General features: G+C 37.6%; 2 protein-coding genes across 4 annotated transcripts; one reads left to right on the forward strand and one right to left on the reverse strand.

Moving 5' to 3' along the window:
* The first annotated feature begins 1,105 nt into the window (after positions 1-1,105).
* On the forward strand, positions 1,106-5,842 carry LOC149030018 (metallo-beta-lactamase family protein). Its single transcript, XM_089142339.1, has 11 exons — positions 1,106-1,443; positions 1,727-1,770; positions 2,460-2,540; positions 2,859-2,966; positions 3,833-3,924; positions 4,076-4,150; positions 4,246-4,315; positions 4,486-4,587; positions 4,800-4,908; positions 5,048-5,110; positions 5,617-5,842. The coding sequence occupies exons 1-11, from the start codon at positions 1,212-1,214 to the stop codon at positions 5,715-5,717; spliced, it is 1,077 nt and encodes a 358-aa protein (XP_088998465.1). The 5' UTR covers positions 1,106-1,211; the 3' UTR covers positions 5,718-5,842.
* Positions 3,332-17,406, reverse strand: EMB175 (Pentatricopeptide repeat (PPR) superfamily protein). Of its 3 annotated transcripts, XM_089142337.1 has the most exons (3): positions 13,486-17,406; positions 13,101-13,211; positions 3,332-3,899 (listed from the first exon to the last, which is right to left on the reverse strand). In XM_089142337.1, exon 1 carries the CDS (start codon positions 17,351-17,353, stop codon positions 14,459-14,461), a length of 2,895 nt encoding a protein of 964 aa, XP_088998463.1. In that variant the 5' UTR covers positions 17,354-17,406; the 3' UTR covers positions 3,332-3,899; positions 13,101-13,211; positions 13,486-14,458. The 3 variants fall into 3 exon arrangements, with proteins under 3 accessions (XP_088998463.1, XP_088998464.1, XP_088998462.1); XM_089142338.1 differs by lacking the exon at positions 3,332-3,899 and having other exon boundaries at positions 7,594-13,201; XM_089142336.1 differs by lacking the exon at positions 3,332-3,899 and having other exon boundaries at positions 7,595-13,211.
* Positions 17,407-18,347: the final 941 nt, after the last annotated feature.

Below are 18,347 nucleotides of genomic sequence, written 5' to 3' on the forward strand. Positions count from 1 at the left end.
TGAAAATATGAGAATGATGCAAATAATTTTGAAAAAATATTTGGGAATTTATATATATATAAAGAAGGCCTTAAGAGACGAGTACTAGATTTAACATGGTAGGATTTAAGAGTTGATTTTAGGGCCTGTTTGGTTACATGAATCCAGAGATTTCAAATCTCTGGATTCATGAATCTGAGAATTATACCCGTTTGGTTGTAAAAATCTATAGATTCATGAAATCTAGATATTCACCTTTTTACACTAAAAACGTGAATCTGTAGATTTATGGGTAAGGGGTGAAATTCAGAGATTTCAAAAAATGCTATACATTTGCACATTCACAAAAATCACGTCGATCAAATAGTTTTTAGGATGAATCCACAAGTTTCATTTCACAACCAAACATCTAATTTTATAAATTATAACTCCATAGATTTGAAATCTCTAGATATTTGAAATCTCCAGACTCATGTAACCAAACAGGCGCTTAGATATTAAGGTCTTCGATTTAAAACAGTAAGATTTAAAGTTAATTTTGAATATCGAGAAATTATGTTTAAAATGGTCAGATTTAAGATTTTTTTCTTCTGTAGAATACCTAATTTAGATTAAATTTTATGTAATAAGAATTGATTGATAAAAGAGATTTGTTGGGTTAATTATGGCAAGAAAATAAAGGGTATAAATGAATAAGAAAAGCTTTAATAACATGACAAAATGAGAAGGACGCAAAAAATTTAAAAAAATATATAAAATCTATCATGATGGAAGGATATTAAAAATAAAATAGTAAAATTTAAGAGTTAATTTTATAGAACATGTAACTTGAACAAAATTTTCTTTCTAGGGATAATTGATAGTATGGTATAGAGGACAGACTTGAAGAAAATTCAAACCCTTCACCACAAGACTTGATTAATTCATTTTACATAAATCTAACGGATTAAATATCAATAAAGTATTGTCTCTATCAACAATACGTAAGCGTAAGCATCACCTTTGAAGTTTCCCATTTTACAGTCGTTTTTTCTTTCACTGAAAAGACCCGCAACCATCCGTGGAATATTAACCATATAAATACAACTAGAGCGAGCACCTTCATGGCTGCAAGGGTTTCCATCTCTATAAATCTTCTATAACTCTCTGTTTTGCTTCGATTCATCTTTTCTCTCTGTTCTTTCCTAAGTCATCTTAGAGTAACTAAGTTGTTCACCAAGGTGAAGAAGACCATGGCTGCTGGGATTTTGGTTAAAGATATGATCTTCACCACCCTGAAACCAAACATAAGCATGGCCTCGAATGCAGCTGCTGGAGTGCTTCTGTTTAGTTGCAGGAATAATTTTGGAAGACAAAATAGAAATATCAAAATCTCTACCGTGAATGCAAGCCAGAATTCACCTGGCAATTTTCAAGCATTGAGACAGAGGCGACCTCAGAACATTGAAGGAGAGTTCTTTGTAGGTAATTTTACATTACATTAACATTCTTTCTCACTTTTATTTCAACTTCTGTTTTACTTTCTCAGAGTTTCTTCTGAGATCGATTTTTCGATTTTAGTTGAGAGACAGATACATATAAAGTTTTTTTTTTTTTTTTTTTGGTACTTGTGTTTTTTTTTAATACTGGAAATGAAATGTCGCCGTGCAAACCCAAGACCTCCCAATGAGAGTCCGGGCTTTTAACCGCTTTACTAACCCACCATTGACTACATATAAAGTAATTGCTGTTGTATCTTAATGTGCAGATCACACATGCATAGATTGTGACACGTGTCGTTGGATGGCTCCGGTAATTAACAATCTTTCCTTTTCAAATACTGACTTAAATAGTTACCCTCACTTATTTTAATTTCATTTTCTATATTGTATTCATATGTGCTATTTAAAACATCAATGAACAGCCATGTTTTTTTTTAATTGGTTAAAAAGAGGCATGATATCAACTTTTGCTATAATGCTATTATTGTGGAAGTCCTTCTAGTCATGGCAATACAGTTTGGATCCTAAGAGCCCTTTCAATAAGTACTCATGAGTTGTAGGATTTAGCAACATGAAATATTTTAATCCAAAGACTAAAATAAATTCAATAACTGCCTTAAATTAAAATATTAGAACTTAACACTCCTCACGAAATTTCCTCCAAAGAAAAGAGCCAAATATCGTGACAGCCTCCTATGTAGAGATAATAAGACCAAAGAAGTCTTGCTCGGTCTCTCCACACCTTTCCCTCCTTCCACCCCCTTGGGCTTATAGTCCCGTCTTTGTGACTTGTTTGATGATGACCAAAACACAAAAACTTTGCTATTATATAAAAAGTTAGACTTATATGATATTATAACGAAGCTTCCACCATAAAATATTAAAATTCGAATGAAGCTTAGGAAAAAAAATTCTCTCATACACTTTCTTGGTTTTTTTTGGAGGGAATTATTGAAATAATTATATTTGTGTGTATATGATACTGTTTTTGTTTTTCAGAACATATTTTCACGAGTAGATGAAAAGTCAGCAGTCGGAAAACAGCCAAGAAATGAAGAAGAAAGGGTAAAGGCTCTGCAGGTATATTTTATCTCAACACAAATCTCGTTCTCTCTAGCCCTTGACAAGGTTTTCAAAGGAAAATTACTTTATATCCAACCACAAAAGAAATTGTGTAGAAGTTTCATAGTTTAGGATTAATACTCCTTTGCACAACCCCATACCACAATTGTTGATTATATCTTCGTTCCTAAATGAGTTACATCTCTCTCACTAAAATAAATTTATTTTTGATAGCTCTCACTCTAGTTGTTTTAGATTTGTTTGTGTTGATTTATCACTGCTGCCCTTCAGTTATCCATAGGTGCTTGGATTTAACTCAACTTCTTACTTTTGCAGGCCTTACTTTCTTGTCCAACAAGTTCAATCCGCACAGAGAATGCTCCTCATGATATCCTGGAAGTGCACAACACATTTCCTATTCCAATTAATGAGCAAAGATTTCCGGTACATATTCAATCTCACTTTCATTTTATGGAGATGGTCTCTGATGAGGAAAAACAAAGATTGTACAAATATGAAAATGATAACTTCTTAATTTGTTTCTAGTCCTTGTATTCATTGGAAATGATAAGCACTGGCATAATTAACCTCATAGGTACAAAAACTTCAGATAAAATTCAGGTAAAGAGACCCACTTGTTGGAAAAAGCATTTCCAGCTCTGATCCTTGAGGAACCTGGAACTGAACAGAGTTTTTCTAAAATTCTAATCAGAGTTCAGGACTAGAAGGAAAGTTATCTGTATAAACAGATGTAAAGGAACATATAAACTTGACAAGAAAGTTTTGTTTCAAATAACTTAAGGGTGAAAGCTTGACCTTCATGACCCTCTGCCACTAGATGTACCACATTGTCGTTCCATGCGTGGGGACAAGCAGGAGACAGATCCTCATTATTGTCTCATTTTGGGCCTAAGATATATGAAGAGGCTATACAGAATGTTTGATTGTATATGCTTGATATGTTCATGTTTTAATGAAGAATGGAGAAAAGAGCATATGGTCCAGCTAGATGGTAAACCGTTTCTATGAGGATATTTAGGAGGATAAAGTTCAAGAACTCGTAATAATGTAAATATTGGTAGATACATAATATTGCACTGGTTTAGAAATTCTCGTCTCTGCCTCCCCACCCTTCCCCCCAAATTCTTAAAACAAACTCCAAGAAGCACTAAAGGAAACAAAATAGAGCTGAAATTAAGACACTGATTTAAAAAGGAGATATTATTGAAAGGTCTGACTCACCATATTGAAGTGCAACCATACTTGCTTATAGGTTATGTATCAATTCAGAATCTGTGGAATGCTTTCAGGGCGTGTATCATTGTGGCTACCATTCTGAAAAATCATTTGGAGGGGCTTCTTATTTCATCGTCCATCCTGAAGGAAACATACTAATAGACAGGTTAGTTCCATAGAGAGAGAGAGAGAGCATGTAATAACATCAAGCAGAATATAAGATCAAAAGAAAAGGCTACAACATAGAATAATTTCTTTTAGTCTTTTGAAATGTCAGAAAGGATTAACTTGCCATATGCTCTCCAATCCTTATGCAGCCCAAGATACACTGAAAGGCTTGCTCGTAAATTTGAGATGCTTGGAGGAGCAAGATACATGTTTCTAAGCCACAAGTATGATTTAAAAGAAGCTCACCACCTTTTATGAGTTGAAAATCAAAGTTAATGATGTTTATGGTAACTATATGAGTTTCCATTTTGGTGATCAGGGATGATATTGCAGATCATGCGAAGTGGTCGAAGCGGTTAAAGTGTACTAGAATTCTTCACTCAAAAGATGTAAGGACTCAATATCTGCAAACACTATTTCTATCAGGGAGAAAAAAAGTAATTAAAAATGCTATAAACACCAAAAGAACCTATTGGCATCTAATTATTCTGTATTTACCCTCAACATGACTAAATATTGAGTCAAAATTACTAGTTGGATTATCATTTGACTTTCTCAGGTTGATGTTCGTACAACTGATGTAGAGAACAAGCTAGAAGGGAGTGGTCCATGGAGCCTTGGCAATGATTTTGAACTTATATACACACCAGGTCACACTGAAGTAAGAACTCGAAGATGAAATTTGTTAATATTTTTGTGTTTGGGTAACTACATCATGGTCCACCTTCACTTAAGATAAAGCTAACGTGGTTCTGCCCAGACAGTATGAAGTCTCTTGTTAGCTTTACTAACATGATTTTATCTATACAGTAACCATCTTGCACCAACACATGAAGTGGTAAACCCAGTAACATTTTCAACTTTTGATGGCAGGGATGTGTATCCTTGTTATATAAGCCACTCAAGATCCTATTTGCAGGGGACCATCTAGCAATGCAGAATTCAGAGCTATCCATTATGGAGAAATATAACTGGTGGTCAGGTAATATGATAGATCCCCAAACTCAGTATAGATTACTTTACTTCAAACAAACATAGTGCTTATCAGGGACAGTAAGGCTGAAAATCCCCTACATTTTACTGAATATACTTGTTTGCTCACCAAATTTTTTGTCTGGCAGTTACAATGCAATTGAACAGTGTCCGAAAGTTGTTAGATGTGGACTTTGAATGGATTTTACCTGGTATGTAATCTTTTCCTCCACAAAATAATAACATCGTATCATACCATTCTCTAGTAAAGGTCAATCTGCTCTAAGTTAAACCTTACGAAGAACAGCAAAGGCAATTGCAGAAAAGAAAAAAGGAAATTCAAAAGCTCAAAAGGTAGTAAAAGATTTTTAAACCAGGTTCTAACAGTTCTCCTGTTCTTCCCATCTCCTCCCCTCCTTTAATAAATGACTGCATGAAAGCCTGTAGTCCACCTCATTATGCAATAACCACCAGGCTTGATTTGGTAAGCCCAGTAGGGACTGAACCAAAAACTGCCTCCGTTAAGGTTCCTGGTTGTTATAAACTACATCCCTACCCCTTTATTTATATGATCAGTTTCTTTAACAATTTCTCACCCTCTATCTATTGCCCATCTCAACCTAATTTAATTTCTTATCCCGTCTTGACCCAGCTTGTTCACTGATCATGTCTTTAACTCTTTAGTTAGTTAACTAAAGGTCCACAATATTCATTACAGGGCATGGAAGACGAGTTGAATTTAAGGATATCAATGAGAAGAATTCAGCATTGGAAGCTCTATTGGCTGTTAGTGAACAACCACAAATCCAGTCCAATTGATCCAACTGAATGCATCATCAAAAGACGTCCCGTGAATGCATTGTAGATGTACAAGAAAAGAGAGGAAGGTGTACAGTGCAACAAAAGATGTTGGTTTTTGTTGAAAGCATGGACTGAGGTTTTCTAATTAGAATAGGATTCTGTTTCCTAATAAGTCTAGAGTTAGTTTTTATTTCTATTTGTTTTGCATTTCCTTTCCTACTTAGTGTGGGACTTTACTAGATTGTAACTATAAATACCCTATTGGGGTTTATGAATAATATACTTATCAGCAATTCTTCACTTTACAACATGGTATCATAGCCTAATTTCGACTAGGGAAGAATGAGGGAACTAGAGAAACTTTCTTTCTCTTGATTTCCCTCACTGTCGCTGCTGCTACTGCTACTGATGTCGCTGCATTTTTCAACTTGATTACCTACGTTGTTACCCGGCTGCGTTGCTTTCTGTATTTGGGTTTCTTCCGCACGCAGATCAGGAAGTTGCTGCAGCTGCCGCTGCCGCACCAGCTGCCTCTGCCGCTGCAAATAAACAAATTTCTACCATTCTTGCCAAAGACATGATTTGTTGACACAGAACCAATATATCTTTGGAACCCATTAACAGATAGAGATAACCCACCAAGGGATTCACTCACTGGTGAACAAAGGTATACAGAGGTGCAGCAGGTTCTAGAGGTTCTAGAGGTTCTAGAAGAGCAGCAGGGGCAGATTTCCTTCGATTCACAAGGAGCTGTTTCGTAAATTTAAATAGTTCTGGGGACTGCTTTGCAAATTCAAAAAGTTTCAGGGACTTTTTCACAAATTCAAAAGGCTGCAGGGGCTTTTTCATAAATTCGAAAAGTTTCAGGATTTTTTTTCGCAAATTCAAAAATGTTCAAGGACTTTTTCATAAATTCAAATCTTATCAGGGGTCTGTTTGCACATTCAAATAGTACCAAGGGTTTGTTTGTAAATTCAAATAGTTACAAGGAGCTATTTGTAAATTTGAGTGATTTCTTCTTGCGATGGCTGATCCCATATCTCCTTTGTCTAGTACATCTGAAGAGTCTCCTATGTCTTCCATTCATAGGGATCGTGACTTTTCTCCACTTTAGATGACCATTGTGAAACTTTATAGAACAAATTATCTTAGATGGTCTCGTTCAATTTTCTTGTTATTGGTGCTCGTGGTCTTATTGGCCATTTTAATGGGACTTCTACCAAACCTTTCACCCTTGGTTTGCAACTTTCTAAGTGGTATATAGATGAATGCTTGGTCATGGGTTTTCTTCAACTTCATTAAATCAAGCATAGCAAAGAATTATCTCCTCCTTCCTGATGCGGCAACTATTTGGAAAGTTGCTAAAGATACATACTCCAGAGTAGGCAATGATGCACAATGCTTTGAAATTAGACAAAAATCAATCAATTACAACAGAAGGACCTTACTTTTTCTCAGTATTATAACACTCTTCGGAGATATTACTAGACTTTAGATTTCTATGGGAAGTTTACACCGAAGAATGTTGAAGATGCTATTGCCTATCAACAATGGGAAGATAAACAAAGAGTTTATGATTTTTTGGCAGGATTGAATATAGATTTTGATCAAATTCTCACACAGATCCTTTTTAGAAAGTCTTTCCCTTCTCTGGCTCAAGCCTATGCTATGGTAGATACAGAGGACAATAGCTATGGTACACACTCAGACATCTGATAGATCTGCATTGGTGGTTAGTTCTGACAATAATAAATCTAGTTCTGATGATTTTCGCCCTTCAGTAAAATGCGAGTATTGTGGAAAAGAGCATCATACAAAGGACAAGTGTTAGAAGTTGCATGGACGTCCCACAAATTCTCGTGGAGGAGGTAAAAATGGAACCAAGGGCAGCAATCAAGCATCTGCAAATCAAGCCAATTCGACACCCCTGAGTACTCCAACACCTCTTTCCTTAGATGAGCTCCAGCACCTTCGCCAGTTGATGTCTAGACTTGACTCGTCTTCTCCAGTACTGACTTCCAGTGCAAATATAGCCTTTGTCATTGTTCCCTCTATTGATCCACAATTCCCTAAAGGTGTTTTTGGCTGTCACAATGTCAATTTGACTTTCCCTCCTGGATAATCGACTCTAGGGCAACCGACCATATGACAGGCTCATCTACTTTGTTTTATTCTAATTCATCTATTCTTTTTGCTCAGGATGTTCAAACGGCTGATGGGTCTCTCTCCTCTATCTCTAGGAAAGGATCTATTATTTGTTCGCCTTCTCTTACCTGATCTAATGTCTTGCATGTTCTTAAGTTTTCGGCTAATCTTTTAATCTATTAGTAGCCTTATTTTATTCGTGATATGAACTGCAAAATAAATTTTTTTTCCTTCTCATTGTGTGTTTCAGGACCTGAAAATAGGGCTTACAATTGGCAGTGGTAGACAAAAAGGGGGGCTCTACTTGATGGATGGATCCCCATCAGCTCTTTCTACAGTCTCTAGTTCCACCTCTCCTGCACTTTTTACCTTATTCCAGTGGCATCGTCGCCTTAGCCATGTTCCTTTACCTATTTTGTCCAAGTTATTTCCTGATCTGATTAAAAGATGTAATTTGAATGATTTTTATTGTGAAGCATGTATTTTGGCCAAACAGACCAGGCATGTTTACCCTATTTCAAATCATCGTTGTAAAATCCCATTTTAGTAATTTACTCTAATGTGTGGGGTCATTCTCGAACCATTTCTTTATCTAGTCATAGATGGTTTGTTACCTTCGTTGACTATTGCACTAGGACCACATGGGTTTACTTACTTCACCAAAAAAGTGACATTTTCTCGTGTTTTTAAAATTTTCAAAATATGATTAGCACTCAGTTTGGGGCGACAGTCAAAATCCTTCGTACAGATAAAGGAACTGAGTACTTGGGTGGAGCATTCCCTTCCTACTTAACAAACCATGGCATCATTCACTAGAATAGTTGCATCGATACTCCACTTCAAAATGGGGTTTCTGAATGCAAGAATAGGCATCTACTTGAGGTAGCACGTTCCCTTATGTTTACTATGCATGTGCCTCCTTGGTTTTGGGGTGACTCCGTCCTTAGTGCAACATATCTAATTAATCGAATGCCTTCCCGAGTCTTAGACCAGCGCTGTCCCCTCGAGGTTCTTTTAGGAACAGCAGCCTTTACAGTGTCACCTAAGGTTTTGGGATGTGTTGCCTTTGTCCAGAACCACCATGTTCATGGAAAGTTGGATCCTTGTGGATTAAATTGTATTTTCTTAGGTTATCCTCCTACATAGAAGGGGTATAAGTGTTATCATCCTAGTTCTCGTCATTTTTCGTCTATATGGATGTTGTGTTCTAGGAACACACTCCTTATTTTTTCCTTACACCTCTTCAGGGGGAGAGTTTTAGTGAAGAGGTTCCAATGTTGATTCCTCCTTTCGATATTTCTCCTGAGATTTCTGCAGATGATCCTCCATTGGAAGATGGAGTGACCAGACAGGAACAGCTGGTGGATGATGATATAGAGGGGGAACTAGACCTCTAAAGACCTATCAAAGAAAGCAACGAGTGACCCCTTCTAAACCAAGCCAATTAAAAGCTTTGGTTCTTGGCCCTAAACAATCCGTTCCTCCAGGTGAGTCTCTCTTTAACCCTTCTTTTGATCCTACTTTGGACTTACCAATTGCATTAAGAAAGCAGCCTCAAACTTGCACCAACCATCCTGTTTTCAATTATGTTTCATATCAGTCCCTATCCCCAAAATTTCAAAGTTTTATTTTCTCTTTGTCCTCTACTTTTGTTCCTAACATCTGGCAGGAGGTATTACGCACTCAAATTAGAAGGAAGCTATGGATGAGGAAATGCAAGCTCTGGAGAAAAACAAAACGTGAGACTTGATGACTTTGCCCACAGGAAAGCAAATTGTTGGGTGCAAATGGGTGTTTGTGATCAAGCACAAGGCAGATGGAACTATTGAAAAATATAAGGCAAGATTGGTGGCCAAAGGCTTCACTCAGACTTATAGCGTTGACTACCAGGAGACATTTTCCCATATTGCCATAGTTCGTATTATTATTTCATGTGCAATTAATAAAGGGTGGAGTTTACTATAATTAGATGTAAAGAATGCCTTTTTGCATGGAGAACTCCAAGATGAGGTATATATGGATGTACCACCTGGGTATTCTACTACCGAGACTTATAGGAAAATATGCAAGTTAAAGAGGGCTTTATATGGGTTGAAACAATCTCCAAGAGCGTGGTTTGGAAGGTTACATAAGGCAATGATATCTAATGGCTAGAAGAAGAGCAATGTAGACCACACTTTGTTTATTAGAAGAGGTGGTTCCCACACTACTCTACTTTTAGTATATGTGGATGATATTGTGATCACATGCAGTAGTGGAGATGAGATTTCAGCATAGAAGACTTTTTTGGGAACTGAATTTGAGATTAAAGACAAGGGAAAACTCAGATATTTCCTAGGTTTAAAGTTGGCATATTCTGCTAGCGGTGTATCTCTATCCCAGAGGAAGTATATATTAGATCTTCTTAAGGAAACTGGGATGCTAGGATGTAAGCCTACTGAGACTCTTATTGAGCCTAACCTACAATTGAAGGCAAAGGAAGGAGAACCAATTGACAAAATAAGGTATCAAAAATTAGTAGGAAAGTTTATCTATTTTATCTCACACTAGACCTGACATCACATTTGCAGTTAGTCTTATTAGCCAGTATATGCATGATCCCTACTCCTCACACTTGGGTGCAATATATCAGATCTTGAGATACTTGAAGGCCACTTCAGGAAAAAGAATTTTAATTTCAGCTCATGGACATTTGAAGATTGAGGCATATACAGATGCAGACTAGGCAAGATCTCCAGATGATAGGAGGTCTACCTCTGGGTATTGTGTGTATGTGGGAGATAACCTTGTGACTTGGAGAAGCAAGAAACAATTTGTGGTTGTGCGGTCCAGTGTTGAGGCTGAGTTTAGGGTGATTGCTCAGGGCATTTGTGAGGTATTATGGCTTAAAGGGCTGCTTCAGGAGGTTGGGACAGATTTGGAGGTTCCTATACAGTTATACTCAGATAGTAAATCAGCAACCAGCATAGCTCACAACCCAATACAGCATGACAGGACTAAGCATGTGGAGATTGACAAACATTTCATCAAAGAAAAGGTTGAGGCTGAGTTGATCCATATTACCTTTGTTACTTCAAACGAGCAACGGGCTGATATGCTCACAAAGAGCTTGAGCATGAAAGTATTCAATTACATTATGAGCAAATTAGGCATGATAAATATCTATGCTCAAACTTTAGGGGGAGTGTTGAAAGCATGGACTGAGGTTTTCTAATTAGAATAAGATTCTGTTTCCTAATAAGTCTAGAGTTAGTTTTTATTTATATTTGTTTTGCATTTCCTTTTCCTACTTAGTGTGGGACTTTACCAGATTGTAACTATAAATACCTTGTTGGGTTTATGAATAATATACTTCTAAGCAATTCTTCACATTACAACAGTTTTCCACTAGAAGACTAGACAGAAATTTATTCAGGTTGTAAATAAAGAACAAAAAATTATAGGATCCAGTGTGCTACAGACATTTTAAATTGACCGTAATCAATGATAGTATCCATTGTGGTAGGAGGGTGCATGAAGTTAGCATGACCATCTATGTATTTTGAGCTTATGGGGAATTATATATACATGTAAAGGAGAAACGCATATTCTAAATTGACACTGAAAACCAAGGATTTCTATGCTGTTATAGTACAATGAATGTTAGAACAATCATTTTTGTAACATGTGCTTCTGTGAAATTACATGTGCCTGTAAAATTTCAAAGCAGTTTGTAACTAATTGTGAACACCAAGGATATCTAAACTATTCTGGTGTGGGAATTATATCTACATGTGAAAAAGAATAATAGTATTTTCACTGTCTTCTAAGATTATTCGTGCAATAAAGGTGAAATCTACCTCTATTCTTTATGATCCCACTCATTTCTTCTCTTTCTTCATTTTTCTTTTCTTGCCTTTAATCGGCTGAAAACTTGGTCTAACATTCTTCCAATCATGAAGTCAAGTTGCTACCAGAGCAGGGGTTTTCTTTCATTTACTAGTTTAAGAGTCTAAAAGCTTCTCAGTGTCTTCAAAAGCCTTAAATAGTATGCCTGATGTGGAGGTCAACTTCATCCAAATGAGGGAGAAAGGCTAGAGAGAGTGGGAAGAGAAGCAGAGAGAACGATGGGGAAATGGTTGACAGCACAGTCCCTGAGTGCAGCTAGAGAGTGGGACGAGAAGCAGAGAGAATGACGGGGAAATGGTTGACTGCACAGTCCCTGAGTGCAGCTTTTAGTCTTTTTGTTCATGAAGTATTATAGTGACAAGACAAAATAGTGAAAAAGGAACACACAGGAAAAATATCAACATATCTAAAAAGCAATAGAAAGACCAATGCAGATTGCAAGTGTTCATTTCACACAATGACCATATTAAGTTTTAAGCTAAAAATTGTCGGGCACCATATAGGTTCTCATGAGATGCTTAAGCAATGAATAAGATATGGTTGAGCAAACTAAAACCAAAGAAGCATAGAAACTCTCAGATGCATAATACAAATGGAGGCCAATCCAAGCTTCAGACATTTAAACATCTAAATTGTATTCAAATGGTCAAGTTGAGCAAGGAAGAGATTCCCAGTCAGCTACCCCCAGGATCCAATAGAAAACACAAAATATCTGCCAAATAAGATAGAGATCATGACATACAAAGAAGGATTCTATTTTTCCCATCAGCCTACTATAAATTACATGTAGAGATTGTTAATGCTAGAAGAACCACCGAGTACAGTTCAATAAAATGCCAGCCTCTAAAAATTAAGAAATCAGGACAAATATTTCCAACATATGCTAGAGTGAGGCCACATAAGGAAAAAGTTATGCTCCATACATCACTATTCTAAATATTTCCAACATATGCTAGAGTGAGGCCACACAAGGAAAAAGTTATGCTCCATATATCACTATTCTTCTCCTCTTTCGAAGTAGGAGAAGATCTCAAGCAAGCTCATATATCCTCTAAACAATGGACAATAAAATTTATTTTGGAACAATTCCCAAACAAAGCAGATCGTAAAAGAGGACAAATATCCATTTAGAAAACAAAGGTTCAAGATTTCAACCATATGCAAACATTATATAATTTAAGTGTATATCGCATGGAAGCACCAGCCCACTGCAATTATTTTTCAAAGAGGTTAACGGGAAGAGCAGACACTGTAACCTTCCTCTCATTTTCTTTTTGATGGTTTGTTTTTTTGGCTAAAAGATTCAAAATAAAAATGCTATACATATGTCTGCCTCCAATTTTGTGAAGAGGCCAAGAATCACAGGACCTGAAAAAGTCAATAGCATATTGGATCCAAAAGTTCCATTCTCGTTCATGTGGATGAGCCTTTCTTGTGCCCTTCTTAGGCCTGTTGTCCGCCTTTTCAGTCTGAGAATTCCTATGATGGAAAAAATGGTAAACTTCAAAACCTCATCCAACCAGGAAATGTCAAAATAAAAGGAACTGGAGGTATCATTCCTCAGAGAAAAGAAGGGGGGGGGGGGGGGGGGAACAGACTACACAGAGAATATTCCTGTTGTTCCAATTGGATCAGATATCAACATCAGTATCCAGTTCTTGCCATCTGACTCCAAAACTGAACAATCATAGGGAAAAAGAGTAGATAGGGATAACAAGAAACAATGGAACTCAAAGAAGAAAAATAACAGTACCTATATGGAGGATTGTGAAATGAAGTGGTCTTCAAGATAAACTCCACTTTAGAGGGAATATTGATAGAAAGAACGAAGCACTTAGGGTTTCCATCTTATTCATGCTCTTTTTGCTGTAGAGGACCCATTTCCCATTGTTTCTCTCAACGAGATATTATAGCCATCCTACTTCCTTTCAATATAAACATCCTAAACCACATGTGGCTATCCATCAATAGGACACCAAATACACATATTCAACAGTAGCTGAACTGAAACCGTATCAATCTTAACCACATTCGCCCTTCAGAGTATACGGATGCTGCACAAAATACAATCATCACCAAGTAAAGGCTGCAAATCCTATGCCTTGTCAGATTGCCTTTCTTTTCTCTGGTCTTTCAAAATCAGATCTACCAGCTTGATCTCCAATTGTCTCCAAAAACCGAAACCATAGTATGTTTATAGAATCTCCTTGGAAGTACACCCAGTCCATCCCTTATAAGCATATAATATGGTTGGTTCCACAGAAAACCTTCTTTTCTCTCCCTTCAAATACACCATCATAGTGCAATATGGTATTATCTTACATAAGGTTCTGCTTTTCTGGCCATGACCATGTCTCACCAAACAGCTGTTGATGGTTGAGCATTTCCAGGGTGAGGAACACAATGCAGAACTAGGTCCAGACTAATGGCCATACAATTAAGCAGTAAATAGTAACTGGTCCTAACAAGCCGCATTCACGCGAAGCTTACATCTATAAGCCGTTAGATACCCATATTCTCTAAACTGGTTCCATTGTTTGGTAGTCTTGGGAGCAGGGTTTCTCAAGAGGAACATTTTAATTAGCAAGGTGAGGGACAAACGGTCAGTCAACGTTTAGGAGTTCATCTCCATATTTATGAACATAGAAAATGATGCTTTAACAGTGTTTCAAATTGTTGTAGCACAATCCAGGGAGCTGGTTCCACCATTCTCACCAGTTAATAATTTACCAATAATCTTTGCATGAGCATTCACCATCCTTAAAAGTATGAAAACCTGAAGCATCCCTAAGTGACACCTCTCTCTTTGTAATAACTGAAACATATTTAAAAAACGTATGGCAGTCCCCACAGAGATGGATATTCTTCATAACACGTACTGGTTTTCCATGACCAGACGTTAAAAGTGCATACGTCACAGCCAGCTTGGCACTGTGATAGAACAGGAAATCCTTCTTTTGATTCTCCTCAACTTCATGAAGAACAAAGCTAGTATCAGGCTCATACCCAGCCTTCATGCATTCCAAGATCAGTATGTCCAATCCACTGTAGATATCTTTCATGTGGAAGTGAGATTTGTCTCTCATAAAGAATGAATGGACCTTGTTTTTATGAATGATCCAGCTTTGACCAGGAAGCTTCCGCAATCCCTTCTCTCTCATCTCCTCCCTAATCCTTTCAGAACAATGCCATCTTCCTGAGGCAGAATACAGATTTGCAACCAGTATAGACACTGAAGGATCTTGCAGGTCCATGGCAAGAAGATGCTTTGCAGCCCACTTTCCTAGCTTTGTATTTGATCTCAACCTACAACTGTCAAGTAAGGCTCTCCACACGGAACCATCCGGCTCAAAAGGCATGTTACAGATTAATTCTTGTGCTTCATCAAAGTAACCCCAATAACCAAAAACACCAACCATTGAAGCATAATGTGCTGAAGTAGGCTCAACACCATAAAGACTTCTCATGGAGAATAGCAAACTACGACAAGCATCAACCAAGTTAGAGCTGGTATGCCTGTAGGCTGAAATAATCAAAACTAAGGTGATGGAGTCAGGCTTTATACCCATCTCCTCCATCTTTGACCAGGCAGACAGTGCTTCATTGCCTTGCCTATGAAGAAGATGACCACCAATCACACAGTTCCATGAAATTGTATCATGTTTGGGCATGAGATCAAAAGACTTACTTGCATCCTTCATGTTTCCACACTTTGCATACATGCTAATAATAGCATTGCTCACCCCTAAATCAGAAAGAAAACCCAATTTCACAACATATGAGTGAAGTTGCTTCCCCATTTCTTGAAATCCTAACATACCACACACACCAAGTGTTGCTGCTGATGCAACTTCATCCACTATAATTTCACCTTCTACTAGCATTACAGAAAAGAGAGATAAGGTCTCATCAAATTTTCCATTGCGAGCATATCCACAAAGCATTGATGTCCAGACAATTGAATAATTTTCACAGTTTGACCACTGACAGAACATCTTCTGAGCATCATCCATTCTCCCGCATTTTGTGCACATATCCAGCAATGCTGCTTCAATCCAATGATTCAACCCAAAACCAGCCTTGAGCATGAACCCGTGTATCTGCTTGCTAGCTTCTAGGTCTGAGAGTATTGCACAAGCATTAACAACACTGGTCAATGTGAAATCTGATATTTCCACATCTTTCTCCAACATTTCTTGGAACAACTCCAACGCACGTAAACCTTCACCATTCAGACAATACCCCGCCAAGAGAGCATTATATGAAATAGAATTTGGATACTGTATCTGATCAAAGATCCGAACAGCAGTTTCCACAAACCCGAAGTCCATATATGCATTAATCATTTCTGTACTGCTTATAACATCCTTAATTGGCATTCTCTGATATATAGCCATTACATCTTCAATGCTCCCACATTTAGTATAGAACCCAATCAGTGCGTTGTTCACACTGACATTAGATTCAAAGCCACACTTAAGAGCATATGCATGAATTTCACGGCCTTTCATCCTAGCAAAGCTCTCTCTAGAGGCGACGAGGAGAATTGAAAGTGTGAACTTATCAACTCTAAATCCATCAATTTGTTGCATGTTATGAAAAAGCTCAAAAGCTCTTCTATATTGTAACTTCTTCACTGCACCTGACATTACAGTATTCCATGATGCCATATCCCTTTGAGCCATTTCACCAAACAACTGATTGGCAAGGTCACTGGAGTCAGACTCCAGATACATCTCCATCAGTGCATTAGAAACATAGATGCAGTTCCAGAAAGCAGTTTTGATTGCTAGAGAGTGGATTTGAGTACCCAATAGTAAATCAGACAGGCGAATGCATGCAGTTAAGATTGCAACAAAGCTATACTCATTTGGTTCAATTCCTGAATCCCTCATCTTAAAGAAAAACTCAGTGGCTTCACCTTCTCGATCCGATTTTGCATAAGCAGAGATGAGGGCCGTATAAGAGACCACATCAGGTGATGATAAGCAGGCAAAGATCTTGTGAGCATCATCCAGCCTACCAAGCCTGAGGTAAGCCACAATTAGACCATTCGCAAGGTGGGTATCTCCTTCAACCTTGGCAATTGAAGCATGGATGGCTCTTGCAAGTTCAAGGTCATTGTTATCAACTGAAAAGCGGAGAAGACGGTGCCAATCATCGGACAGGAAAAAGGTGTCACCACATGAGATAGAAGTGACAAGAACATCTGGAGGTTGTCGTTGTTGTTCTTGTTCTTGTTGCTGCTGCAGTTCTGGAAGAGTGATTTGTGCTTTTGAAAGAAAATTAACAGGAGAGGCTGCAGAGAAGGGAATTCGAATTGGTTTAGGCTTAGTGAGGGGCAAATGAAGGATCGATAAGGGAAGGGCCTGGTGAAGGTGAAAAGGTTTAGGGGTTAATGACATGACAAGATAAGTTTGGGAAACGGAGGGGAGCGAAGTAGAGTGGATGGCAATGGCCATGTCAACAAGGAGAGGAAAAATATTTAGTTTAGTAGTGCTGTACAATCCTACTGCTATACTACCATGCTTGTTCCTTAGTAGCTTAAGCCGGTGAAGGAGGGAGGTTGAGGCCTTGGAGGGGATGAAAAACCCCACTATGACTCTTAGTCCACACCGCATGCAAGATTAGGTCCCATATCTCATTAGCAGAGTCACTCCACACCTTCTCTACACTTTCTCCACACATTTCCTGAGCGATACATGTCCAGCGTGGCAGCCATATAGGTAGAGACAATAAAGTTCAAGAAAGTCTTCCATTCAAATCTTCATCCCTCCACGCTTTTTTCACACATTTTCTATAGATGAGCAATACATGTCCAAGTTAGATCCAAGGGTTGAGGTTAAATTTGAAAAAAAGATAATTGTTTTTTTAGATTTAATATTGGACATGTATTAATTATTTATAACAAAATGGATTATCCATTTCCATGTTAGAAATGGATATGAAAAAATTCCCCCTCCCCACCTACTTTGCATGTGGGTCCCAATTCTTGTGACTGATCTGAAGATGATAAAAAAAGAAAAAGTTGCGGTAGCACATTTTGTGTTCCTCTGATTCTTCTCCGCCACACTACTTTCATGCCTCTAATTCATTTTATGAATATTTAGAAGTAGGTCTCACCCTTATTATGGGGTGGAGAAGCGTTGAGAGAGCAAAGAGAAGTTATCCAAACTCCCCGAATTTAAACTCGGCAAACTTTTTGAAAATTTTTATATGTATTATTTGGATTTTAACATAATTGTGTGTACTCTTTGAGAAAACATCAATTATGTTTATTTTTTCACATCATTAAAGAGTTACTCAATTAACAATGATAAATCTATATTAGTGTAGAGATCATGGGTTTGACTCTATCCGATATGTAATAATCCCTACTTCCAACCTCAAGGGGTTGCTGAGTTGGCTTGCCAACTCCTCATAGTATGAGGTCTATAGTTCAAACCTCCCAAGGCCAAGTGAGAAGCCCCACATTATATTTATAAGTAACAACTACCCCTGAGGATGCAATCAACATGCACATAAATTCACCCAGGTGAACCTCAATTTCCAGAAGAAAAAATAATAATAATCCCCACTTCTGATGATAAGGTACAATTAGTTATTAATAAAGAA

This window comes from Hakea prostrata, chromosome 1, assembly GCF_041222555.1.
Source record: "Hakea prostrata isolate BN-2017 chromosome 1, UWA_Hpros_2, whole genome shotgun sequence".
Taxonomy (NCBI): Eukaryota; Viridiplantae; Streptophyta; class Magnoliopsida; order Proteales; family Proteaceae; genus Hakea; species Hakea prostrata.